The 26,721-nt window shown below is 33.2% G+C and overlaps 2 protein-coding genes across 2 annotated transcripts; one reads left to right on the forward strand and one right to left on the reverse strand.

Moving 5' to 3' along the window:
* Positions 1–314: 314 nt before the first annotated feature.
* LOC119645153 (F-box/WD repeat-containing protein 7) lies at positions 315–18,528 on the forward strand. The gene is made up of 9 exons (XM_038045117.1): positions 315–350; positions 10,050–11,481; positions 11,812–13,767; positions 13,830–14,011; positions 14,103–14,328; positions 14,401–14,611; positions 15,707–15,878; positions 15,953–16,268; positions 16,551–18,528. The coding sequence occupies exons 2-8, from the start codon at positions 10,123–10,125 to the stop codon at positions 16,062–16,064; spliced, it is 4,218 nt and encodes a 1,405-aa protein (XP_037901045.1). The 5' UTR covers positions 315–350; positions 10,050–10,122; the 3' UTR covers positions 16,065–16,268; positions 16,551–18,528.
* A 2,993-nt stretch (positions 18,529–21,521) lies between these two features.
* On the reverse strand, positions 21,522–25,981 carry LOC119632423 (kinesin-like protein KIF23). Its single transcript, XM_038025316.1, has 6 exons — positions 25,823–25,981; positions 25,011–25,769; positions 24,389–24,932; positions 24,006–24,327; positions 23,378–23,946; positions 21,522–22,172 (listed from the first exon to the last, which is right to left on the reverse strand). The coding sequence occupies exons 1-6, from the start codon at positions 25,831–25,833 to the stop codon at positions 21,684–21,686; spliced, it is 2,694 nt and encodes an 897-aa protein (XP_037881244.1). The 5' UTR covers positions 25,834–25,981; the 3' UTR covers positions 21,522–21,683.
* Positions 25,982–26,721: the final 740 nt, after the last annotated feature.

Genomic DNA, 26,721 nt, shown 5'->3' on the forward strand with positions numbered 1-26,721 from the left:
ACCTACTACTTGTCTACTTTTTTTATTTGTTATTATCGATAACAAATAGAACTCCACCTTGAAAATAAGTTCCATAAATTTTTAGTACAATTTTTAAGCAACTCTTTTGACAATTGAAAATTTTCTTTTTTTTCGTGCGAAGCGAAATTTGTCAGAGAAGTTTTTTAAGGCTGGCGATTTTTGTGAAAATTTTTAGAAAATAGTTAAACACACAAAATCAATTCCCACGCGTTGGAAAATTCATTTGAAGAAATAAATACCGATGAATAACAAAAAATCATTTGTAAAAAAACGTGACTTTTCGTAAAAATTGTGGCTTAAGAAATTGACAAAAAAGTTAATTAACTGAGGTAAGGAAGAGTAGTTGCTTACTTTGCATTAAATATATATATATATATATATATTTATATATATCTTTATATATGCATACATAATATATGTGTATATAATATATATGTATATGTGTGTGTGTGTGCGTGAGAGACTTTTAAGAAAAAAAATTGTTCATTAAAAAACAATATATTTTGAAGAGGTGTCGAGGAAATTGAAAACTAAATGAAATAAGGAATAAAAATAGTAAAGAATTTCGCATATAATGCATAAACTTTACGAGTGGAAAGAAGAACTAATTGCGGGATGGGAAAAAGGATATGTATGACAATTAAAATTCTAAAAAATATTGGGTGTCGTGATGTTTGGCACATACGTATGTCGTATGTATTTATATATATACAGTCGTATGCAGAGGCTTAGGCGCAGTTGCTGCGAGGTTTCAGATAGATTGTTGCTGTTGCGTAGTCTCTGTTTAGATGCAGTTAAAGCTGCAGAAAGTTTTAATGAAATTTCTTTACATTTAAGCGTAAAATTGCTTACTAGCGTTAAAATATTCGAATGTTTTGTGTAAGTTGGATTGCTGCACTATTTGGCACATAGATACTTTCGTATGTATGTATATATATATGTAATCGTGGCGGAGGTTAGAGCGCCGTTGCTGCGATGTCTTGGATTGTCACCGCTGTCTACTCTTTAGGTGCAATCAGGGCTGCCAACGGGTCTTGCTAAAACATCAATATCGTATGTCAACAAAAAGAAAAGCGTGGACTTCTTGTGCATTTAGTTAGTTATAAGTGATCGTTTTCCTCACGCAGTATATCTCAATTTTCTGCTAATCCGCAAACATTGAAAACGAAAAGAAAAAAATATGAAGGGTCTTCACTGCTAGACTAAATTGTCTCTTTGCGCTTTCAAAGTAGTACAAAATTTAGAAATTACATTATTACATTATTAAATATGCGAAAACAGATCCAGTGACAAAAACAATCATACATGCATAACAGCCATGCCAAATGTTGTATTAAGATTCGATGCTGTAACCTATTTTCTTTAAATGAAAGTAAAGTTAATGAACAATGATAACATCATAACAGGACGTAACTCTGGTTTCTTGTACAAAATATTCTTTCCTCTCTTTTTTTTTTTTTTTTTTTTTGTTGTATAATAATAATATTTCGAGTTAGGTTGCGTGTTGTGGGTAGAAGGTGTAGTTTGTTCTAACTTATGAAAAGTCGGTTATGAAAAGTTTACCATCTAATGTTGGACTCGCAATAAAAAAAATGATGTAATTACAGCTACTTACTTGTTATAACGTGCATAGCATCACGCTTGAAGTTACTTAATAAAGTGTATAGATACGCTCTTTGCTTCTAAATTTCATCATTCATACATTATCAACATGAATAAATGTATAAGTGCTTGTGAAGATTTATAAATGCGAATTAATGAAATTGCCATCAATGTGCTTATAGTTAAAGTACATGAGTTATTTTCATTAATAATTGACTTTACATAACTTTCAAAAATACTTTTAGCTTAATAGCGAATAAGGATGGAGAATGTGAAAATCGGCGGTTATAATTAACGACCTATATAATAACTTCCAAATAGCATAGCGGGATGATTTGTCTCCATTTATATATGTGTGTGTGTATGCAAAGGTATAATAAATAAGACAATTTGAATTGGAATTGAAATGCGGTGAGACGGATAAATATCAATTTATATAAATAAGTATTTCGCGAATTATATGCTTAGTTGCATCCAAAACAGCTTTTGTCTGAATTATTTGTTTCAAGTTTTAAGTCATTATTCAATCAAAATGAAATAAGTTGGAAGTTTCAATAGATTTGAGATGTGTTCTTCTTAGATGGTGCTCATCAATGCTAGCTTTGTGTATATTTGATTGCAAGATGGAATTTAACGTCCATCCAAATATCGATAACAGATCTGCTAATATAGCAGAGATATAGAAATACTGGAATTATCTGCAAGTTTGCTATTCTAGGTGGTGAGGTTGCAGTGAATTCTTGCTGAAAAACCAATAGATTACTCAGCAGTACGTTTTAAAATTTCAAATCAATAAACAAACAAAATAACGAAGAAAAAATTGGAAAATTACTTCATAATATTTAAGTTTCAAGGTTAAATTGAGCGGCATCTAAAAAGTTCACATGCAAATGTTCTTCTACCGATTTGCTCATCAATCTCAGAGACGATTCAACGAACTGTATGTGTATGTAACACTATGTAATACGTTTGCACAACTTTTTGAGTAAACTTATTTTGAAAACATCTGCAAACAACCAAGAGTGTGACTATCCTCTATCTAACTATCTAACATAACAACATATATTGTCATAAATTCTAGCGATGATATTGTTCGATTCTTGACCGGGAGCCTGTTCTCAATGATTTCATTTTAAGAAATTGGCTATAGAAGTGACGGGAGGGCGATATACTTTAATGGTCAGCAAGCTAGTGCTGTTTGCACACACTTCACTAACGCTTTTAATGGAGTACACTGTCAGTTGCATTTTTTTTAAACTTGATTTATATGGGTTTTCAAATGGTTGTCACTTATCTAAAAGGCCGTATGCGACATATTACTTACCATGGCTAAGTGGTATGGAGTAACTTATGTATCTTAATCTAAGTAAATAGAATTTTGTAGAAAGTCGGCTATACACACTACATATAATATGCGTGGGCAGACCATTAAACATATCCCATATATCACAGATATGGTGCTTTCGTCTGTAGACACATTCAGTTGTACTCTGAGATTTATCGAAAGGTAGACTTGTAAATTTGAAGATCCTTACAAACAAAAGATCTATTCATTTAGTCGATTATACTAATACTACAATACGCCTCAGTAGTACGGTCTCCATGTTATGAATGTAATGTTGATATTATTCCAATCCCAATTAACAATGTGGTTCTACCGCTTTAACGATGAACCATTTAATCCATTTTATGTCACTTTTATCATTCATTCGCCTTCTCTGATTCGGTTAGATCGGAATCAAAATGTTAATAATCCATCATAATCATAATTTGAATGTAAGCTCATTTACCATAAAGTGATCATATGAATAGGCATCGAATATATGTGAAGGCATAATATAAATAACTATAAGTTTATCGCTGCTTATTATTGTTCTTAATAAAGTCGAGATTACGAATTTAATAAAATTGAGTTAAAAAAATCAGTAACTTTAACATTAAGTAAGTGGCTATCTTGCGTCAGTCGAATAAATAAAAATATGAATAAATAATGAATAGGGTGTGGTCGGTGGTGTTTTAATAAGCACTTTCATAAAGCTTTTCATATCTCAAATATACTTTCTATGATGTTTTTTGGATTTTTCAAATTAAATAATTATTGCGCCGAGTTTGTGTACTTTGTGAAACCGGTGTCGTCAATCAAAGCTTAACGGGATAAGCAGCACTATCTTCAGTTATCCAAGATTTTTGGTTGAAAACGATTTGCTTACTATCTTTCCGATATAGTCAAATTGACTAATATACTACATATCCATTTTCTTTTTTAATTAGGACGTACAGTTACGAAATGACGCGAAGGCTATCATCTTAGGTATGAACTTTGTATGCAAGTACGAGAATAGTGAAGAACGTTGTGGAAAAATTCCGCTATAAGTCTCTCCAGTCAGAATCAGAATCTATTATCAGTCTACAGAATTGAATTCGTTTGTCTTTAAATCATAGCAGAACAACTCTTACTATCCCGACCATCAATTTATAGTGTGAAAAGTTTTTTTCTCATATTCGGATTGCTTTCTACTATCGTACCACATTTATATAAATTGAACCCTCTTAGTTGCATATATATATATATATATATTTCAAAATCTTATCCTTATCTAATTTGGCAGTACCTTGTTGTGCAATATAAATTCTTGTACAAATTGAACACATATTGATTGTGCATACTCGGGCTTATTTACATATGGTTTTTTTGTTAATACAAGCGAATTTGACATGGGAATTCTAGTACGGAGTTACGTCGAGTCACACTTAAACACCACACTTTTTAACAAAAATATCATAAATAAGAAAAAAGAATTTATAGCACCAAAGCACCGAAACATAGGGGAGATTCATTTTGTCAAAGCGTTTGCAACACTCGGAAGGAAACTTCGTAGACTCAATAAAATATATAGATTCTTGATCAGCATCAAACTCTGAATCGATCTAAGCCCGTCCGTCTGTTTAATGAAGCGTGATTGCAAAAATAAAGTCCATCTCGGCTTCAAATTTTACGAAAAAGTTTCGAAGGCTGTTAGGAAGATGAGCGGAATCGGTTGCAGGATACCATCCATAGTATCATGTAAACTGGGAACAAATCTGCCGTTTGCGTTTTTTCATTTACATTAATCGTAAACTGCAATGGACCCACGACAAAGGTTTTCACGTGTATTCTACGATAATGGAAAAAGGCTGACAACAGCGCTCACTCGAAAGAGTACGAAAGTGAATTAAGTAATAATAATGCGTACACGTGAACATTACAAGTACTCGTAGCAGCCAATGGATGTGTGGTCTCTTTTCAATTTAATAATCTGTGGCTTTATTCCTATGAAGGACACTATGCCGTAACTTTGCATTTCAGTTGTGACAAAAAAAAAAAAAAAAATTGCCCAAGATGTAAGAAAGTATACAAATTGTCGCAATCTTTATCAAGTAAGGATATAACGCGTTTGCGAGATTCTATCATTGCGCTGGCATTATATTCCTTTAAATAAAATTGAATTTCAATACAAAGTAAATAAAATGTATATGAATGTGAATGTGAATGTGAATGTGAATGTGAATGTGTCTTTATTGTCACCACTAAACATTTTGAATACTCTTCATACATATATATATATATACATTGGATTTCGTTAACATTCTTTGGAAAAGTGAAACGAAAGAAGAAACACGAAAAGATTGGTCTGGGAAAAAATATATGAGTTTGTGTTTCTTCATGTACCGAAGGAGAGGAAGAAACTGAATAAAAAAAAAAAAAAAAAAAAAAAAAAAAATTGAACGGGTAAAAAAAACGCCAAAAATAAAATGAGCTGTTGTTTATATATTATAACTGCTTTTATTAGTGAACGCTTGGCTTAGTTCAACTATCTTGTCTCTTGTCCGTGTATAACTGCCCTGGTTATCGCTTTTACACTGTGTTGCTGTATGTCGTGTTGTCTTCTCTTGTGAAACCTCACAGGAAACTGTAGAAACAGCAGGCTATTATTTAATTTTTTTTTTTATGTATTTTATTTTTCATTTATTTTTTATAATTACGTATGTATATATATACATATTACCTATACATATATATGCATAGAGAATCATTCATCCACTAAACCATGTGTTATTCCAGTAGTTCTTTTCACGAGAGAATAAAAAATATACGTAAAACATACGTAAATATTCAACGATACAATAAAGTAAAGAAAGCGAGCAAATGAATTTTTTTTTTTTTTTTTTTTTTTTACCCACTACCAGAAGATAATGTAAGCTGATTGCATTATGCCTTTTGTTACATCCCAGAATATACTTTGGCGAACACCATTTATATATATACATATATATATATATATATGTATGTATGTATGTATGTATGTATTCGCGCCTGCTTTCCTCATTAAAGTTAAAAATAAAAGAAGTAAGAGAGAGAGAGAGAGAGGCGTTAGATGATCATCAAATTTGACGGCAGGATGAATTTGATCAAAGATAAAAGAAAATTGTAAAGAGGACGACGAAGAAAATTCTAACGGATGGATACTATGCTGACTATGGTTTTACTACAACACATTTTACCGAATCGTCAAATTCTCGATTTACAACAAAAGCGGCGGGAGTGGGTTTAAGATTCCTCAAAAACCGATCAAATTTTCCCATCTTGGTTTTTTGCCTCTTCGCATACCAACACGCATGTTAGAGGCGAAGAGGAAGAAAAACTGAAAACAGATTTTAAAATGAGTAGAGTAATAATTTAAACTTCATGGATAAATGTTTACGAGGATACCCAAGCAAAATGCGGTTGGTAACTAACTACCTCATCTTATACATATTCACATGAAGATATTTTATATTTTGGTAAATAAAACTGCCATCCTCATGGATTTGGAATTGATCTCTCAAACATACTAAGTACGTTCTTCTGTCCTTGGTTCGAGTTTCATCAATCTAATCCACGACCATTAAAAAACCAAATACATTATGTTGTTTCAAATTTTTATCTCAATTTCTATAACAAATAGACTTAGACTTGAAGGGGATGGGGAGGGGAGAGTATGAAGGAAGTATGAATATATTTGGTATCACAAAAATTCGAATGGCCAATGCGAACTTTAATTGTTGAATTCTCCGGTCTTGTGGAAGCAGCAAATAGGTTCGAACTTGTGTCTCGTGATTTTTTTTTGAATACCGACCACCATCGGGTATTTGATATATGCTTACTAGATAGAGCAAAGATCCATTTATTCTTTCGAGCACACATATCGTTCCATCAAATATTTTCATAAGATTTTGCAGCCCTTTCTACGTGAGATTGCGGCAATTTTACAAATCATGTTCGCACACTACTCCGTCTTATATTTTATTATTATTCCCTAATAATTATGGATGAATTTTTTTTTTTTTTTTTTTTCCCCGATATAGTGCATTTTCGGTTACTCGGCGATACACGAGATTTAAAGGGTCCACAATCAAGATTAACAGCAATAGATATTTGTGATCCTTTTCAAACTGCATTTTGATGATAGCGATAAGAAGCTAACAATTTTAAATATCATTTGTGCCCTATACTCAAGAATGTACACACACACGCACATTTCTACAAATATTTTATTAAATGATTATATTATGTAATGTAGTTTGTGATTTATAGTTTCAATAGGGTAGACTGTAAGTACGATTTCCTTCCGATTCCAATTTCAAGTTATTATAAATGCCTTTGCACTCGACTCCTAAACTTTCCCATCGATCCTATCATCAAAATTCTTGCCCTTAATTTGAAATTGATTCAGCAATTTCTCTTAATTAAGGAAATATATTTTTAGATGGAATAAACAAAACTGACGAAAGTACTCTCTAATGGGCACAATAATGAAAGTGAAAAAAAAAAAAAAACCAATAGATTTTTTGTCCATTGCTGAAGATTTCAAGTCGTATTTATACGTGTGACGAGAAATTTTACTCTTTATGTGGAGAAACGGAAAACGGTAAAAGGCAAGACATTATTGCGAAACGCCTAAACCCGTACAATGCAAATCGGACGAGGAGCACGTAGAGTTCTTTAGCGATTTACTAGAAATATACACAGTCAGCTAAATTGAAATCGATCTCAAATGTGCCAGTAGCTTTACTTAGATTTGAATACCGTGCATATAAAGCTAGTCGCGTATATGCACATTTTATGTAAAGTCACGCGGTGTAGTGTACTGTACGCTAATGCGAATGAAACGTGATGATTATGGGTAAATAGTGAATAAAATGAAGGGGATTTCAAGCGAAATATTGAATAAAACTAAACATTATGACTTCCATGGCAGGTAGGAGGCAGGAGGGAGGAAGAAGGAGTGAGTAAAAGATCGCTCACAAAATGGATTTTGAGCAGAAGCAAAGCAATTATCAATCGATATTAGAGACAATATTAACAATAGCGATTTAAATATGAAGTTGAAATTTTACAAATTGAACGAGTGCAAGTCAGTGTATCATGGAGAATGTAAGCAAATCGCTTATTGACTTATGCTAAAAATTATCCAATAGTTGTGAAATATCTCCTCCGGTGTCATAAGTTTCTTCTATTATTATAGTATAGGAATAATTGTATAGAATGACTCATAAGTTCAGTCAAAAACTTTTAAGAACCATATGCATCTCTATTTGTGAACTATCGAGGGGCCCGTAATTAGAAAAGTAAACCTAATCTATCTGAGCAAATTATAACTGATAAGTTTTTATAATCAGCCATTATTTTAGTAATGTCAGCATGTATATATGGTATAGTCATGTTTATACGTAGCACACACGCATATACACTTATTACATATATATATATATATATATATATATATATATATATATATATATACGTGTGTATATGTATAGATGTTTACATATTGTGTATCAATTCGCTCATCTGCTTCACTTGTATGTAGACATAGATATATACATACATACATACATATATACATTCATTTTGCACTTTTGTGATTTCTTTTCATTGAGCTTATAGCGAAAGAGACGATCATGTTTTTTAGATTTTTTTTCCATTTTTTGTTTTTATAGGGTCTGGGAATGCAATATGTGTGCATAGGCTTGTAGATAGGTACGCTGACTCCGAGCGGCTTGTTTTCGCTGCGATAGCTTAACAACAACAGTCAAAGTGAATCGAACAGCAACGCTTGCAGCAGCATTTTGTAATAGTGTGGGTATTTTCCCATCGTTTGCTCTTAAGTTTACACTTTTTCTTTGTCTGTCCGTACATCTGTCTTTTTGTCTGTCTGTATGCCTACTACCATTTCTACGTGAGAATAACACAACTGCCGTTTGTGATCTTACTTCATCATCGTAGCTGTTCAACTGCTTTATTATTATTGTTGTTGTTATTTTTGTAGTAATGTTCTGTTGTAATAGCACCACCACCATCATCATCATCATCATCGTCGTCGTCGTCGTCGTCGTCGTCGTCGTCATTGTGTCATCATCTTTATTATCATTTTCTTCCACTCGTTTGAACGAATTTTTTTCGGTCGTTTATTTTCTACATTCTTTATGTTTGCGTATATGCATGCATTGTTCAATTTTGCTTGGTTCTGCTCTGTTCTACTCTATGTGTAAGTGTGTATCCGTATACTTTGCTGCTGCTGTTGGTGCTGCTGCTGCTGCTGTTGTTGCTATTGCTATTGTTGCTGCTGCTTTGCTTCTACTCTCTGTAGCCATTAATATGTGTATGGGAATTTTTGCCATTTTTTCCTCATTGCGGAATGTGGCAGCTTGCTGCATAGTCGATTGTAGTTACTTACCAGTCGTAGCAGCATTAGTGGTGGGTAGAGCACCTCGATTGTGCGAAGAGAGTGAATAAAGTGTGGTGTGCGGTGCTTAGTATATTAGGAGGATTCTGTTACTGTAATTAAAAATATCATGTGTTTGAGTGGTTAATTATATAAAAATATATTATGGATGGATTACAGTCAATTAATTATATCAAAAAAAGTTAATAAATTTATTTTATAGTTAAATAAAAATGAAATATACAATTAACACGAAATTAGATATTAAATAACAGGTGTTTTTTAAAACTTTTTTTGTTTTTTTACTATTCAAGGATAAAATTATACACATATATGTGCAGTAAGTGTGAGAGGAAGGTAGTGTGTTGTTCATGTTTTGCATTTTACGGAAAATTATTTTGATTTAATAATGGAAAGTATTGCTGGGTTTTTTATGGTTTTTTTTTTATTTATTTTTTTTTATTAGCTTCTTTTCTTTGCTCAAGAATTGTGCAAAAATGCTTTATTATTGAAGTGATGTTGCAAATGAACGATGGTCATTTGCCCTTGAACTCATTGATATTGAATTTCTTCTGTTGCTTCATTTAGCAAGCAAACAAGCAAGCAAGCAAGCAAAGAAGAAGAAAGGAGGACGTGTATTAACTGTTAATTAAATTCTGTTTCTCTCACTTCCAATTTCAGCAAAGTCGACCAAGTAATTGGAACTGCGTGCTTATAATAAATCTGCTCAACACTCTGAGGTATATACCTTATTATGGAAGAAAAATGTGTCGATGAATTTCAAAGTATTACTGCTAATCTAAATAAGCCCACTTCAATCCCAACATCAATTTTAACGATACCAAATAAGACCTCAGAGTATTCAAATAGTAAACGAAAGGAAAATAATATACATTTATTTAATCTTCGTCGTCGTCGTCAGTTCATTATACAAACTGAAGAAGGTATCGATAATATACATAAACCGTCGACAAGTCGTAACTCCATGTCGTCGCTTTTGCAAGAAGAATTTAGTACAAATTCGCCGCATAATTTTGCTGAAGTTTTAGATGATGATACAACGACTTCCGGTGTTTTGGAAGCATTTGAAATAAGCTCATCGAATTCGTTGCCCACCTGTACAACGACAAATGCATCTGCCGATTCGGTTGCGGTTCACGATGATAGTTCATCTACGGACACTACTATACATATGATGAAAGTCACCTCAGACGGTTCGACATCAAATGCGGCGCAATGTATTAAGGGATTTTTTAATTCCACCAAAGTGTATGTAATAAATGATGACGATGACGATGATGATGACGATGATGGCAATGGTGACGAAGACGATGACATCGTCAGTAGTCATGGCGATGCGTTACAAAAAGATGATCAAGATGTAGATGAGCACGCTTTAGGGAATAGTGGAAGTCATTCCAACGATAACAATAACAACAATAATGAATTATCACTTAGAGATACACAAGAGAATTCAGAATCGATGAATGGCGTTATAGTGAGTTCGAATGGCGGTGTAATTTATTTAGAAACGCCAGTTGTAGAGGAACAACATCATTTGCAAATCGCCATCACTAATTCTGCCGCTTCGAACGAATTCAACGACCAAAGTGTCAAACCGAAACGTCTGAGTGATGAGTTTTCTAAAACTGGTGATACCGAAGAAGGTCCCTCATCTTCCGGATTAGCCACCGCGAATATCTTGTTTTGTACTAATGGCAAGAATATAGAATCTAATGAGACGGTATTCAATTTTACAGAATCTCAAACCTGTTCTGTGTCCCAAGCTCACGAACGTTTAAAGAATATGAATTTAAATAATTGTGTTACATCTCAGGAGTTACCTTCCAGCAGTTCAAAAATATTATCTATGTCCTCCATATTGGATATTAAGTCAATGGACTTGATTGAGCGTCGAGATTTTGAAAGTGAACAACGTTTAACAGGCGGCGTGATACTGAAATCGAGCTCTTTAATTAACAACGATATGTTGAACTTGGGTTTCGTTAAATCCTGTCTCGATCAACAGAGTAAATATCTAGCAACCGAAGCAGAGGAATGGCCGAGCAGTAGCAATAACAGCAGTGTCAGACCATACTCTTCGGATAGTAAGGTAGTTAATTAAATTTGAAAATATTAAGCATGCATTCATAAACGGCCAGCATTTTATTAAAGTTTCTGCATTTTCAACTAAATAAAATGCATTTTATATCAAGCGATTAATAATCGATTCAATTTCCATATAACATTATATAATATCTTTTAATTTTTAAACAGATAGTTTCTAAAAGTCCAAGACGTACACATGTAGAGATGAAACGTAGTTAAATATCATTGCAAACCATATAATGTTTTCTTTCTCATATATACATATATATATATATATATATATATTTTATCTTAAATAATAAATTAATTAATTGTTATTCTTTTCTCCCCACAGTGTACATATAAAGATTTGTCCGCCACCCCAACAAGTAGTCGAAAGTGTAACAGTCGTCTAACCAAATCAACTGCCAAAATAAATTTGAGCACCACTCTAAGTCATAATAATGTGCAGCAGCAGCAGCAGCAGCAGCGTTCGAATGTGTTAATTACAAAGGCAAGCACTTTGAATACCATTGCTGGATCCACTGCTGCAGCTGACCCATCTTCATCTAATCTCAGTTCGAACCCCACATCCGTTATCGTCGAGGCTCCCGTTTCAACGGCTCCCACAATGGCTCCGGATATGTACTCAAATTCGAATTCAAATGATAGTTTTTTAGGCAGCTCATCTACAGCATCGTCTACCGCCTCTACATCTTCAGTGGTTGTGGCATCGTCTACAAAACAACAATCTACATGTCACCAGGAAATGCCACAAGAACAGCAAGCGGCTTCATCGTCTTCTACAGTGGTAGTACGTGTACTGGAAAGTGGCTGTAGCCGCACCAGTGCTATACAGCCCATTATTGCCGCAAACGCTTCAACTCATGGCAAAATGGATGTTTCATCAATTGAAATTCAAGATGATGATGTGCAACCATCAACATCGTCAGCTCGTTGTCAATACGCTCCGCCACCCAAAACTCAACGACAAGTACATGCTAGCGCCCAAACTAATGAGCGTTACTTATCTCGAGTAGGCGCGATTGGCAGCAGTACTGCGTCAGTTGGTGTTAGTACAACGCCTATTGGAGTAAATCTTACCATGACAGCACGTAATCGGAATCGCCGCGTAGATATATTTGGTAATCAGCAGCAACCACATCAAAGAAATAGTTCACAAGATGTTTTAGAAGGATTTCGTGTGGTCAGCGATCATTCACAATTAGAGCACCATCTCGACTTCAGTGAAGAACCTCCCTGGGTGGACTGTGAAGAGAATTCAGATGTCGAGGAAATTTGCACATGCCAACAGAGTAGCAGTGGAAGCAGTCATGGCGGTAGTTTAAGCAGTCTCAACGATATGGATGAGACTGATAGTCCAAACATTTGCGGCAAAGATGGTGGTGATCTCTCTAATTACATTATGCACAATCTTTCCATATCGGAAGAATCAACTGTTTCATCTGAATATCTGGGTGCGCGTAAACGCAAATATAACGACAGTCGTCTGATGGATCACGATTATAATTCGTCCGTTGCATTAGGTGGAAATAGCAATGGGGGAGTTGATAGCAATAGTCGCAAACGTATTGCCTATGATTTCACTGCTACGCCACGTTCCTCGCAGAGTAGTAGTAGTAGCATCTTAATTCAGGTTCAATCGACCCCACAACTGCATTTTTCCAATGCGACAATTGGATCTCCTTTAGGTCGACGAACCCCACGTTCTTTGATACCCAGTCGAGATAACCCGCAGCCAGAATTACAACAATGGATAGCACAGTTCAAGAGTTGGTCGCATGCGGAACGCTTGATAGCCGTCGATCGTCTTATCGAACATTGCGAACCTACTCAGGTGCGTCATATGATGAAAGTGATTGAGCCACAATTTCAACGCGATTTTATATCATTACTGCCTCGCGAATTGGCATTACAAGTATTGTCTTATTTGGATCCTAAGGACCTGTTGAAAGCTGCTCAAACTTGCCGCAGTTGGCGTTTCCTTTGCGACGACAATCTGCTATGGAAGGAAAAATGTCGCCAAGTACAAATTCTCACCGAACCTCGTTCAGATCGTCCTAAACGTGGTCGAGCGGGTAACATGCCACCGATAGCTTCACCTTGGAAGGCGGCCTACATGCGCCAACACATTATTGAAATGAATTGGCGTTCGCGACCTATTCGTGAACCGAAAATATTAAAGGGTCACGACGAACACGTTATAACCTGTCTACAGTTCTCGGGAAATCGTATCGTATCCGGTTCTGATGACAACACACTTAAAGTTTGGTCAGCCGTTACAGGAAGAGTAAGTGCGCATTGAAAGGTGTATAGCGCATTTGTCTTTAATTTAGTAAATTTATTTTCTAGTGTCTGCGTACACTAGTGGGTCATACGGGGGGTGTTTGGTCATCGCAAATGTCTGGTAATATTATTATCTCAGGGAGTACGGATCGTACTTTAAAAGTATGGGACATGGAAACAGGTCAGTGTGTACATACTTTACTGGGCCATACTTCCACAGTGCGTTGCATGCACCTGCATGGTAATAAGTAAGTCTCAATCGAACTTATTCTTGTTTTCTTATCAATTTATTAATTATACGTTCGTTGTTTGTGTATCTGTCTTATCGTATTTCCTTAGAGTTGTTAGCGGTTCTCGTGATGCTACTTTACGCGTATGGGATATTGAGCAAGGCAGTTGTTTACGTGTTTTAGTTGGCCACTTGGCGGCTGTGCGTTGTGTGCAATACGATGGTAAATTAATTGTTTCAGGAGCTTATGATTACATGGTGAAAATTTGGCATCCAGACAAACCCGAATGCTTACACACCTTACAAGGTCACACCAATCGCGTTTACTCTCTCCAGGTATATATAATTATTATTTAATCAATATTTTAAATAAAAATAATATTTAATTATCTAACTACTTCGTTACAGTTTGACGGTACTCATGTTGTTAGTGGCTCCTTAGATACATCCATACGTGTTTGGGATGTGGAGACGGGTAATTGTAAACATACATTAATGGGTCATCAGAGTTTAACATCCGGTATGGAGTTACGTGAAAATATTTTAGTATCCGGTAATGCCGATTCTACAGTCAAAGTGTGGGACATTACGACTGGTCAATGCTTACAGACTTTATCCGGTATGTATGGGTAAATCAAGTATTTTTCTCTTGAATTCATGTGGATTTATATTAGTGGGTAGCAGTAGCAGTAGTAGTAACAATTTAAAATTCTCAATAAGTGCCTTGAGTAGCTAGATAGACTAAGACAATTATTGTTATATATAAGGTATTATTATTATTAACTTAAGAATTATTGTTAAATTCTTTGGTTTTGTAATAATTAGTGGGTAAAGGATCTATGACCGTAGAATCGATTCGTAATAGCATTAAACCACTAAACTAAAATTAATTTGTGGTAATGCCTGAATTCTTGTATATGGGAATCATTCCCGTGATTGAGAATTGATAGTGGTCGTGATGTCACTTTAAAATTGTTTCGGTTATTTTAAATTCATCGGGATTATGGACAAATTTTTTTAACCTTCTGGCTGGCGCAAAGCTAATAAAAATAAAAAATATATAATAATTTGCTTTCGTCAACGAAAGGATGATGATAATATGTGTCATATTCTAGACATGTCAATTATTCTTCATAGTTCTTCATGTATAAACTGCATTATATTGTATACGCAATTGTATGCACACCTCCTAGTCTCGTAGATAGATGATTGAGTTGATTTTCGAAAAAAACATGATAGCAAAAATTTGGAATCAATTTTGTCGACTTTACAAGTGAAGTAGGGATTTCCATAGACGGACTTACCCTAAATTAGATCGTGATAAAGTAATAGACGTAGTTGTGGTGGGATTTCCGGGGGTCGTACTTTAATGTGTTCCAAATACGAGAAGTCTTCGATATACTGAATATAGTGAATATATGATAAACTGATTAAAGTTTAAAGCTTAAAAGCTCTAAAGGCAAGCTTAGTTAATTAATTTGTTGTTGTTGTTGTTGTTGTTGTTGTTTTTTTTTTTTTTTTTTTTAAGTTTTGAAAGTATTTGAAAAATAAAATGAGAGTGTGGGGGAAATTTAAGAAAATGTTTCAAGCAATATGTGTGTGTAAGCTTTCCTTTCAAATATTAAAAAGATCCTTGATGAATTTCTCGAAACGTATTTCTCGAAATGTATGAGTATTAGCATAGTTACATGGTTTGGTTTTATTACCCGAATAGGGCCGAATAAACATCAATCAGCGGTAACGTGTCTACAATTCAATTCACGTTTTGTGGTGACAAGCTCGGATGATGGCACAGTAAAATTGTGGGACGTTAAGACTGGTGAATTCATAAGAAATTTAGTATCCCTAGAATCTGGAGGTTCCGGCGGAGTAGTGTGGCGAATAAGGTATTTATTTTTATTTTAAATGAATGAAGAATGTGAGAAACGTAATTGTGTTTTCGATATTTAATTTTTTTTAGAGCAAATGACACAAAATTAATTTGTGCGGTGGGCTCGCGCAATGGCACCGAAGAGACAAAATTAATGGTACTTGATTTTGATGTTGAAGGAGCTTGTGTTAAATGTTCATAGGACAACAATAAAGCGAAATTTTGGCTTAATAAGTCGTCTCTGAAAAATTGCAATAACACGCAATTGCTCTTCTCAGCATTTCTGAAAGAAAGACAACTTTTGGTAAAATGTATGCTAAAATATGCCTAAGACTTGTTAAAAAAAAAAAAAAACAAAAAAAAAAAAAAACAAAAAGTAAAGGGCAACAACAATCCAACTTAGCACGTAAGTTCTGTTGATAGAAGCCATTATATTACTTTTAATTTAATCCATCATTATATCATGAAATGAAATAGTCTTTTAAATCAAATTTTTTTTGCAGCATTAGCGATTTTTTTTACGCCTGGAATATCTAAAAGAAAAATTTATTTAGAAAAATGCTAGTGCTGAACAAAAAGAAAATATTAAAATTTTCAAAATTTATCGTAAATTAATTATTATTTTTGTTTTGTTTTTTTTTTTTTTTTAATTTTCTTCTCTTTTTTTTTTTTTACTTTTATGTTTCAGAAGAACTGATATTATATGTATGTATGTTAGTAAAGTATGTTTTTATTAATACCAATATTTAGTAGCTTTATCTTATCTTTTTAATTAGATTTCTTTTTAGTAGTTTTTGTATGCTTTTCTGTAATGATAGATGACGCCTCCCTCACTCATCTTTCCTGCGTATTAAGCGTTCTGTTAAAACTTTTTGCCTATGTTTTGTTTCTTTGAGAAATTTGTTTTTTTTTTTTTTTTTTTTTTTTTTTTTTTTTTTTAAATTACACTTATTAAGAAGGCGTCGCCATTTATAAATATGAAATATAAATGTACGTATAATAATGGCAAATTACTTTGATAGTCGGCCAAGTCTTGTCGTTTGTGTCTACTGATTTATTCAGCTATTGTATTATGTATACTATAATTGCACAATTATGGAGATTTTTTTTTTTGTTGTTGTTGTTGAAAATTGTAAATTTCCTTTTAAGATTGTCCCCATTTTTTAGGGATGTTTGTGGGTGGATTGAATTCGCGGCATATTTCTAATGTGTTACATACCGAATATTATTGTGAATTAGTTGAAATAATAACAGTTAAGACGGCGTTAGTACGGCGAACGTTTTCAATAAAATTATGAACATCAAGTCTACCGTTACCGATGCTGTTATTTATGAGATAATAGGCGACCATTGAATTTATTAATTTGCAAATATTATTCATGTTTTCGTATGTATTGGTTAGTATTTGTTGCGATCGGGCGGTAATGAAAGTAAGACATTAGAAGAATATTTACTTTTTTGCGAGACTTCCTCACGTGCTTAGGGGCAATTGTGAGGGTAGTCTCTACCAGCCGGTAGTTGCGGCCGAACACTAATTTTAATTCTTTGGATTACTTAATTAACATTCACTATGTACAATTGTTTTTCTATGTGATTTTTATGTTGCGTTGCTATCTGTCCCCACCCTTTTAGTAATGAATTTTAATATAGTATTAGTAACACCCGCGTTAATTAGAAATTGGAAGCCTTAAATTAAAAAAAAAAAAAAATTAGAGTAAAAAATGATGTAACTTTATTATTCAAAATTACATTCTCTTATATTCGATACTATTAATTAATGCGGCCGTAATAATATGTTTAAACCTATGCAATCTGAACGACCTCCTTCTGTTAGTGCATACTGTATATGTTTTATTAGTGTGACTAGCGAAAGAAATGTGTAGTCAGTGATATCCGTTTGTTTGTTTATATTGCGATTACGCCTCAAGTATACGCTTTTTGCTGTGACCAAAATACGCGCGTGCGCGCGTGCCTTTAAACGGCTGCCAAACAGTTTCATCCCAATAATGAAAAACTTTAAATTTACTTACCCTATGTTATCAAATTTCGTTTGAATGATAAGTTAATTGTTCCACATTTTGTTCTCCGTTTATATATTAAGCGACATTGTTTGTTTGTTTGTTTATAATACTGCCACGTAAGACTACAATTATAGTAAAAGAATGAACAAGCAGTAGGTGCTGCTTACGGCACATTTATATCATTTTGTGAAAAATGTAATTAAAAAAAAAAAAAAAAAAAAAAAGAACAAAAAGCTATTTCAAGCCAGGTTGTGAATATCGAAAGGCTCGATCTTGTTTTGACTGTAAATTTTTTCTTTTTTTACTTTTTTTTTTTTTTTTTCTCTTTTCAAATTTTATAATAAAAAATATGGTTAATTTAGGAAAAAAAAAAAAGAAATCAGAAGACACAATGAGCAAAGCTTCGATTCTCATCGCCGATTGAAAAACAAGACTTTGCCGTATATAGTTTATTAATACTGTAATAAAATAATAAAAAAAAGAAAACTAAAAGTAAGAAAAATAAAAATTTGCCCAAAATATTGCCACTTGAAAACAAAACCACATAATTTACATATACATAAACTCATACAATTATAGACATTAAAGAGCAACGGTCAACATAATGAAGATTGATCGTATAGTAAAATGTTAGAAGAAGAAGAAGACATATTTAAAAAAAATATGCAATATTTACAGAATTGTGTTTATGAATTATTACGAAAACTATAAATATAATTTTCACCTTAAAAAGAAGAGAAAAGAAAAACAATTAAGTAAAATACAAAACAGTCTTAGTAATAGGATAAAGAGGAAAATGAAAATGAAAGTGAAAATAAGATATTTGAAAAGTGTATGTACGTGAGGGGTGTTTAATTAATATATATGAAGGAACACACATTAAGGCGCCTATAGCTTTCATTTATTTAAAAAATACGCGAATATAATAAAATCAATTATATAATCATTAAGTCAATAAATAAGTGCGTACAAAAATGTGTATAAATTCATTACATCCTCTCAAACTAAATTGTTACTGTAATAAGCCGGCCGTTCAATCGGTTAAAGCATATATGTATTGTATACCTTATTCTCTGTGCTAAGCCAAATACAGCAACAACAACGGCTAATTATAATTATTTGCAAAGCATACACACGCGAAAGTAAAACAACTAAAATAAGCTATAAAAGAATATTTACTAAACAGCAAAAAAAAAAAAACAAAAAAAAACAAAAAACATTTTTTAATTATAGACTGATTAATTAGAAATTATAACTAATTTACTATGCATACAAGCTCTTATATACATAAAAAAAAAGTAATACATTCGTATATATATATTTTATTAATAATAAAACCTTATCCAAAACAAAATAAAAAAACAAAAAAAAAAAAAAAAAAAAAAACCCAAGACAAAAAAAAAAAAAGAAAGAAACACTTACACACATACACAGAGCATAAATTTGAACAAATCCTTTTAATATTAATAAAGAATAAACATTAATACAATCATGATTTTACTCATTGTCTTTATATTTAAATACCATTAAATCATAAATGATCATCAATAGCCAAGTCATACTTTGTATTCTCGATTTTCATTATTCATGATACATATTTATTTGCCTGAAATTCCTCCACCAACAAACGTTTTGCCGCAGAACAAATCGCATGTAATGCTAGCCTATAGTATAAATGAATAACTTTTGGGTCGTTAGCCATACAGATTATAAGCATTATTACAACCGTATATACCTTTACTCCCCATATAGTTATGACATTACATTAATAAAGTACACAAAAAACAGCCAACAAACATACAAACTTACAATACACAGAGTATATTATTGAAGAAATGATACCATCTTACAAATATAAATAAAATCATGATAAAAAATTAATTTATAATAAATTGCATAAAAAAAAAAAAAACAAATAAATAAATAAAATGAAATAAAAGAATGCAGGAATTGTAAAGAACGTAAAATTACAAAAAAAAAAAAAAAAAAAAAAATGTGTTTTATTTAATTCTACTTTATAAGCCACATTTTTGAGGTCGATTTCTTACGAATCAATCAACTTGTAAGTACTACTTGGAGCGTTTTTTTTTTTCAAACAAATAGATTTAAAAAATAAATGTAAAAAATATAATAAAAATCAATAAAGAGAATGGTTTGGGAGTCGAATACCCATAGCCAACCAATAAACACCCTAATTCATACGTTTCATGAAAGCTCTTTATACGGTAGCTAGAATGAAAAGTCGACTAATACGGTGCAAATATAGCAAATTCTCTTTATTATTCTTCATCAATTTTGATTCTGCATGAAAAACTGTAAATTAGATTTTTGCTAGTGCTCAATGTCTTTTTTTTAGTCTAAGAATTCATTTCATTAGTCTAAAATTAAAATAATGATAATAATAATAATAATAGATTTTGTAACCATATTACACTTACGTGATCCTAATTTGGTAAAGTTCATTTTGATCATCATATATTATATGAGACGTGAGCGAAAGATACGATCTGATAAAATGTATTTTCGTCCTTCCGCCAGAGCACCTCAGCTTATCAAAATTCATGAAAATATCTTAAAAATCGCAGCCTGCAAGGCAAACATCAGAAGTTAGACGAACGGACATATATATTCAAAGCCATTTAGAAAATGATTCTGAAACAATCTGAAGGGGTGCAATGTGTTACATACGTCCCCACAAAGTTAATACACATTCTGTCACAAGTAAGGCTGAGAATACAGATAAATCTGTAATTTTTATAGTAAATCAAGGCCATTTGAAATTTGAATACGAAAATAGCTGGAGACCGCCTACAAAGAAGCTCAACAATCTCGTGTCTCAAGAACATGAATATTTTCATCTTATCACGTGCGAAGCAATATGCTAGCGCCGCCAATATGTTGCATACATGCAAGATATATATTCTGCTTATTCTCACTTACTTCGTTGCCATCTTTATACTCTCGTAACAGAATTTTGTTGCGGTTAAGTTACTATATTTAACAAATTTTTTTTTTATTTTTTTTTTTGTATTATATATATTATCTTCCGAATATTAGAAATCGTATGATTAGAGATTAACTCTGATTAAATTAAATTAAATAATACGGACATAAATAAAAAAATAATTAGGATCGCGTATATTATTGCGTGTACGTCGCTCGTACCGTTTACAGCATTTAAAGGAAAAAAATAATATTAATTAGAAACAAAAAAAGGAGTTAAATTATTTTAATTTGGACTCTAGGTGTAAGATTTTAATGGTAAGATTGATTGTCTTCATCAGGAAGTTCAAAATTTTTTCTAAGTTATGGTCAAGATTTTAAGATCCCATTGTCCACATTTTTATCTACCTGGAATGTTTTTCTCGACTTTACTTTGTATTCTAATATATTGCATTTACCCAAAACAATCATAAAAAGGCTTCTAAAGACGTCACGATATCGGCTGATGTAAGCCTTCCCGAAGATGGCAAGATTTAACATATTTTTGCGTCGTCATCTAATTCGGAAAAATTAAAGTATGCCTCCGAGTTTGGCGATACCGCAACATTAAATAACTTCATCAAATTTTGTTGTTTAGTAGGGCTTTATTTCAAAAATAACCATCAACATTTATAAAATAGTGTTCTGCTTTAAAATTATAATAAAAATAATTATAATAATATATATCGAAAACTAATTATAGTAACAAATTCCTGAAAAATTGTCAGGTGCATACAGGCATACACCAGAACACTTATATGCAAGAATATAAATTTAAAGAAAAAGAAAAAAAGTTAGAGTGGGTTAACAAGTGGTGTTTAAATTTTAGTACGTTTAACAATGTGACCTTCAATGCCAACATTACATCGCGAGGCTAACTCTACAGTATCTATGGTGTTAATCGTTGATAGAGCAGCTAATACGGTATTCATGTTGCTTGACGCCCCATTACCTCCAGCACTGGGTCTTTTACGGTTCGGTGAGGGTACAGGCGATTTTTGTTTAAGGCATTCGACATCATCAAATACGACTTGGGCACCACCACCACATGTAGGAATAATATTTCCTTTGAAGAGTTTTGTTTCAACATCGCCATCAGTGTCCGCTTCTTGTGAAACTAGCAGATATTTATTAGCTCTCTGGCCGGTAAGATCTTTCATATCTGTAAGTTTTGTTACAGATTTACGATTCTTTAAATATGGTTGTAAAACCGTCCCCAACGGCACAGGATTTGGTGCGCGATGTTCTATCCATTTCTCACCGGTAGAACGAGAGCGACGGTGACGTTTATTAGCAGCAGCCATACCCTAAAGAGAAACGAATTTTGGGAATAAAACAGCAAATAGGAGTATAGTCTGTGCAAAATTCCTATGCTATACTATACTACTACTCTGTTCCAAAATAATGAAGATGGTAAAACAAAATTTTGCTATTATAATAATTATTATATGCACAATGAAAGGATTGGTGTATTTGCTTTTTGTCAAAGTGCTTGCAACACTCGAAAGGAAGGAAGGAAGGAAGGAAGGAAGGGTTCACGAACATATGTATTCTTAATCAACACGAAAAGATAAATCGATTTAAGCATGTCGGTCTGTCCATCTGCCTAATGGCTATTGCAATGATTTTTCAGGTCGCGAAAGTTGAGATATTGGTTTTAAACTGGTATTTAAAATTAACGAAATCGGTCGGAAGATACGCCTATAGCATGAACCGAGAACAAATCTGCTTTTTTGAAACACGTGCGCAACCACGCGCAAATGATATTGTAGAGTATAGAAATTTACTTATATTCTTTTTTTTTTAGTGTTTTCTAAGATGAAGGTGGAGGGTACAAAACATTCGTTCATAGGCACACATAATTTTCATATCTGTTTTCATTATAGTTAATATTTAATTTATTGAATTCAACTGAATAATTAGTTAGATTAAAAGGGGAATAACATACAACACTGGCTACCATGATTAGCTGATCCATACTTTGTCATCGTTACATAGTTGAGGAGAATTGAAAAACTAATATCCAACGTTCATATTTTTACTATGAATTTTTCTCTATAATTGAGTATAATTTAAGATTAATTGTAACATGATGATTGTCCAAAAATATTTTTATGTTCATTAGTAATGTTTCTTTATATTGATTTAGTTGTTCGTTGAAGGATTTAAACGGGGTGATTATCTATATGTACAACAACAAGTTAAGATCCGTAATTGCATATAAGAATGAACTGATTAAATATCGTATCTTGTATTATTTTTGACTAATGTATCGTGCTTTAAAAATATAAAAAAAAAAAAACAAAATTTGTCCTAATAGATATTATAAAAAATTTCCTTCCCGTAACTATTATATAGTTGGATAGATAATTAGTCGGGACTACAATGATCTAAATGACAGAGATTCATCTGTCAGTGCAATGATGACCCTATTTTTCTTTCATACCGTCTCTTAGTCATATAGAGCATATAAGAAAATATGAAAGGAGTGGAATTCAGTTTTACGACTTACTCTGCCAACTCTGGGCGTAAAATACAATTCATTACGGGGTGTAGCTATTTCGGTTCTTGCTGGAGTGATTCGTACCGACTCAATAGCTGGCCGTTGTTCCTTACTGTTACTAGCATCGCTAAGATTATCTAAACTCTGAGATCGACGTAGTCGTTTTGGCAATTCGTCAGATTGTATAATATTTGAAAGCAAACGGAGCTTTTCATCCTTGACACGTATCTTATCCTGCAACTTTGCATGTTTCATTTCATGTAAACGGTTACGCTTATCCATCTCTACTGCTAGTTTTGAATCAAATTTTTTCTTTTGATGTTCTTTCTCTTGCTCCTTTCTATCCAAAAGGCTCTGTTGACCTCTAAGTTGACGCGTTAAATCATCAATTTGACGTTCGCGATTTTTTACCTTATTATTAAGAACGTCTATGGAGCTTTCATGTACACGTATTTTGTTTTCCAAAGCAGATGAACGGTCGCGCTCTTGTTTGTAAACAGCCTTCAGTGAGGCCAATTCACAACGCAACGACAAATTTTCTTTTTCCATTTGCATTAAATGTAGTCGAAAACGATCGCCTATAGTAAATAAATCGTATTCGCTTTAGTTTTACAATAAAGTAATTACGAGTACTTACATCGTGTCTCTAAATCGCTGCTGAGTACTTTTCTTTTTTCTATGCGTTGTAATAGATATTGCATTAGTTGTTGTATAGCTGACTCAGCCTGTGGACTATCGATTTTATATTGCGGAAAATCGGAACCTAGTGTATACACCAAGCCTATATCGACATCAAGCTTTTTGGCTTCGCTGTGACCCAATTCATTCAAATTATTAACAGCAATTTTGAACATTTTATTGGCCTTGCGACGACCCGGTGTCAAGCCAAGATCTGCTTTGATTGGTATTGCTCGTGCTATTTGTACCTCTTGTGTCATCTCCGCAAATTTCATAACTTGCTAAGGGGGTTAGTTTTCCATGTTTGTCAAAAATAATTTTAAATCACTTATTATTACTTACAGCATTCTCATCGTGATCCTCCGCTCTGGGGTTTATGCAGACAATCATTGACACTTGACCTTCACCATCGAAGTAATTTTTAAAAAGATGAGTTACCTTTGAATCGCGATATGGTATCTTTTTTGGAGCTGCATTTGTCTGCTGCTGATTCTCACGCAGATATTCCAAACACGTACGCAGAGTCATCAGTGAGTTGTTTATGTTGCCAGCTTCTCTTAAACGCAAACCAGTATTTTTTGTGCGTGAAGAACGTTCGCTGCCAGCTAAATCTACTAGAGACAATTGACCAATTGTAATAGTACGTTTGTCCTGTAAAACCTGCTCTCCTTGCGAATCGGTAGGAGCCTGAACCAAGCGTATATTAAACACTGAGTGACTACGACTAGATTCAGCATTTAAAACCGTATGACCCATGCGTTTACGTTTTTGCCCAGTTTGAAAAGCTTCAATCGCTTCTTCAACAGATTTAATTTCAATTTCTGTTACGCCGTGTACGAACATATTATGATTGGCATCCTCTCTTATAATCTTACTTTGCAAAGTTCTGCGTGCATTTTTGAAGATTAAAAAAGAAACGTTTCATTAAACTTTTAAAACATTTTAAATTATTACATCTTCTTACTTCTGGATGTTTCCTTCCTCTAGCAAATCATAAACACTGTTGTTGTACACCTCTATATATGTAACAAATACCGCATACATATTATCCTCGTCAATACCTGGCAAGGGTGTTAGATCGCAAGAGGCCTGAGAAGCAATTTCTGGGTCTGAATCTTTTCGTTTTAGTGCACCTTTAAAACGCTGATTCATTTCGTGTTGCCGCTCTAACAAAGCATCAGCTTCAGAGAGAATCTCAAAGCCATTCAAACGATCTGGCTTAAATACGTACTTTTTCGCTTGATAATCTGAAATAGTGCGAAACAAAACGTCCAAACAACGTGGCATAATGCCTCGATGCCTGGTATCTCCAGTCATTGTATAGGTTTTACCACTGCCCGTTACACCATAAGTGAAAAGTAAACTATTGCGACCCTTTATTAAATTTTCCACCAATGGTTGGGCCACGGCGGAGAAAATATCCTGTTGCGATGTTTGTGGTTCAAATACATGTCTAAATATATATTGGGTCTCTTTTTGGGCTCCTTGTTTAGTACCCAAAACTTGTTCAGGTGTTGCTAGGATAACTGTGGTAGAGTTTCTCACACGAATGCAAGATAGATCGCCATCTGAAGGCAATGGTCTAATACGGCAAAAAACCAGCACTGGATCCCTGGCTTTGGCCACAACATTTGTTTCTTCGGATTGTTCGGAAGAAGACGATGATTGCGTTCGCAATTCCCTCTGATATGACGTTTTTGTTACCTTCATGGGGGTCTTGGCTCTGCGTAAAACCAAATAAATAATATTTTCAAATTATAAAAGAGCAAAACTCACGTTGGTTTCATTCTAGATTATTGAATAGCTCTGATTTCACAAAATTGTTAATTTTCTTTCGTATTAAAATTTAAATTCTCGACAGTGCTTACGAAAAATACAATTCAAAGCCTACTATTTCTCTTTCGTAAAATTGGCTTATGAGGTTATTTTATATTTGACAATGAAAAGACGCGGCAAAATGGCGATTCATCCATACATATTTTCATTGCTACCAATATTGATAATCTAAGTGAAATTGCGATAGAAAAAATCCGACAGACAATACATATACAATAAGTAATCAAAGAGTTGCATTTATTTGCACTTTGCTTTATATTGAGGAGAATTTTTTTTTTTTTAATTTTCAACTTGTCAAATAAATAATCTTTAATCCTTCATATAATTTCTAAATTAAGTTAAATACGTTGACTATAATTGGGTTCGAAACTTTTGCATATTTGCATGCATGTTTGGTAGTCCACTCCTAGTTCAGGTCCGCAACAGCCTGAGAGTGTACTTCTACGCTAGATGTTTACATGTTTTTGTTCTTGTTTATTTATACATCGATTTCGATCTTTTCAGCATATCTTTATTTTTGTCATTTATAAAAGTTAATCCTAATAATTTTCCTAAATACTTCCAATTATTCACTCCTCCTATTTCACCTCTGCAATTAATGCAGATTTTCCGCGGGTCCAATTGTGTATTCCTCAACGATGACCTTTTTTAAATATATATTGAATCGTACTCCTTTTCTGGCCAATCTCAATTTTGAAAGGATCGTTATATGAAAAAAGTATTTAGATGCAATATTCTTCGATAGAAATAGGTGAAAAAGAAGTAAAAAATTTGTACTCAGCGAAGGCCAACTTTCACATTCTACTCTCCAAGTTCTTTTATTTGATACCCATATCGCT

Source organism: Glossina fuscipes, unplaced genomic scaffold, assembly GCF_014805625.2.
Source record: "Glossina fuscipes isolate IAEA_lab_2018 unplaced genomic scaffold, Yale_Gfus_2 1, whole genome shotgun sequence".
NCBI lineage: Eukaryota > Metazoa > Arthropoda > Insecta > Diptera > Glossinidae > Glossina > Glossina fuscipes.

Coding starts and splice junctions, on each gene's coding strand:
- LOC119645153 (XM_038045117.1), top strand. CDS start 10,123: ATGGAAGAAAAATGTGTCGATGAATTTCAAAGTATTACTGCTAATCTA. Junction 11,482..11,811: donor CATACTCTTCGGATAGTAAG/GTAGTTAATTAA, acceptor TTCTCCCCACAG/TGTACATATAAAGATTTGTC. Junction 14,612..15,706: donor ATGCTTACAGACTTTATCCG/GTATGTATGGGT, acceptor TTACCCGAATAG/GGCCGAATAAACATCAATCA.
- LOC119632423 (XM_038025316.1), bottom strand. Junction 24,933..25,010: donor GAGGAAGGAAACATCCAGAA/GTAAGAAGATGT, acceptor AAATGCACGCAG/AACTTTGCAAAGTAAGATTA. Junction 23,947..24,005: donor CAGCGATTTAGAGACACGAT/GTAAGTACTCGT, acceptor TATTTACTATAG/GCGATCGTTTTCGACTACAT.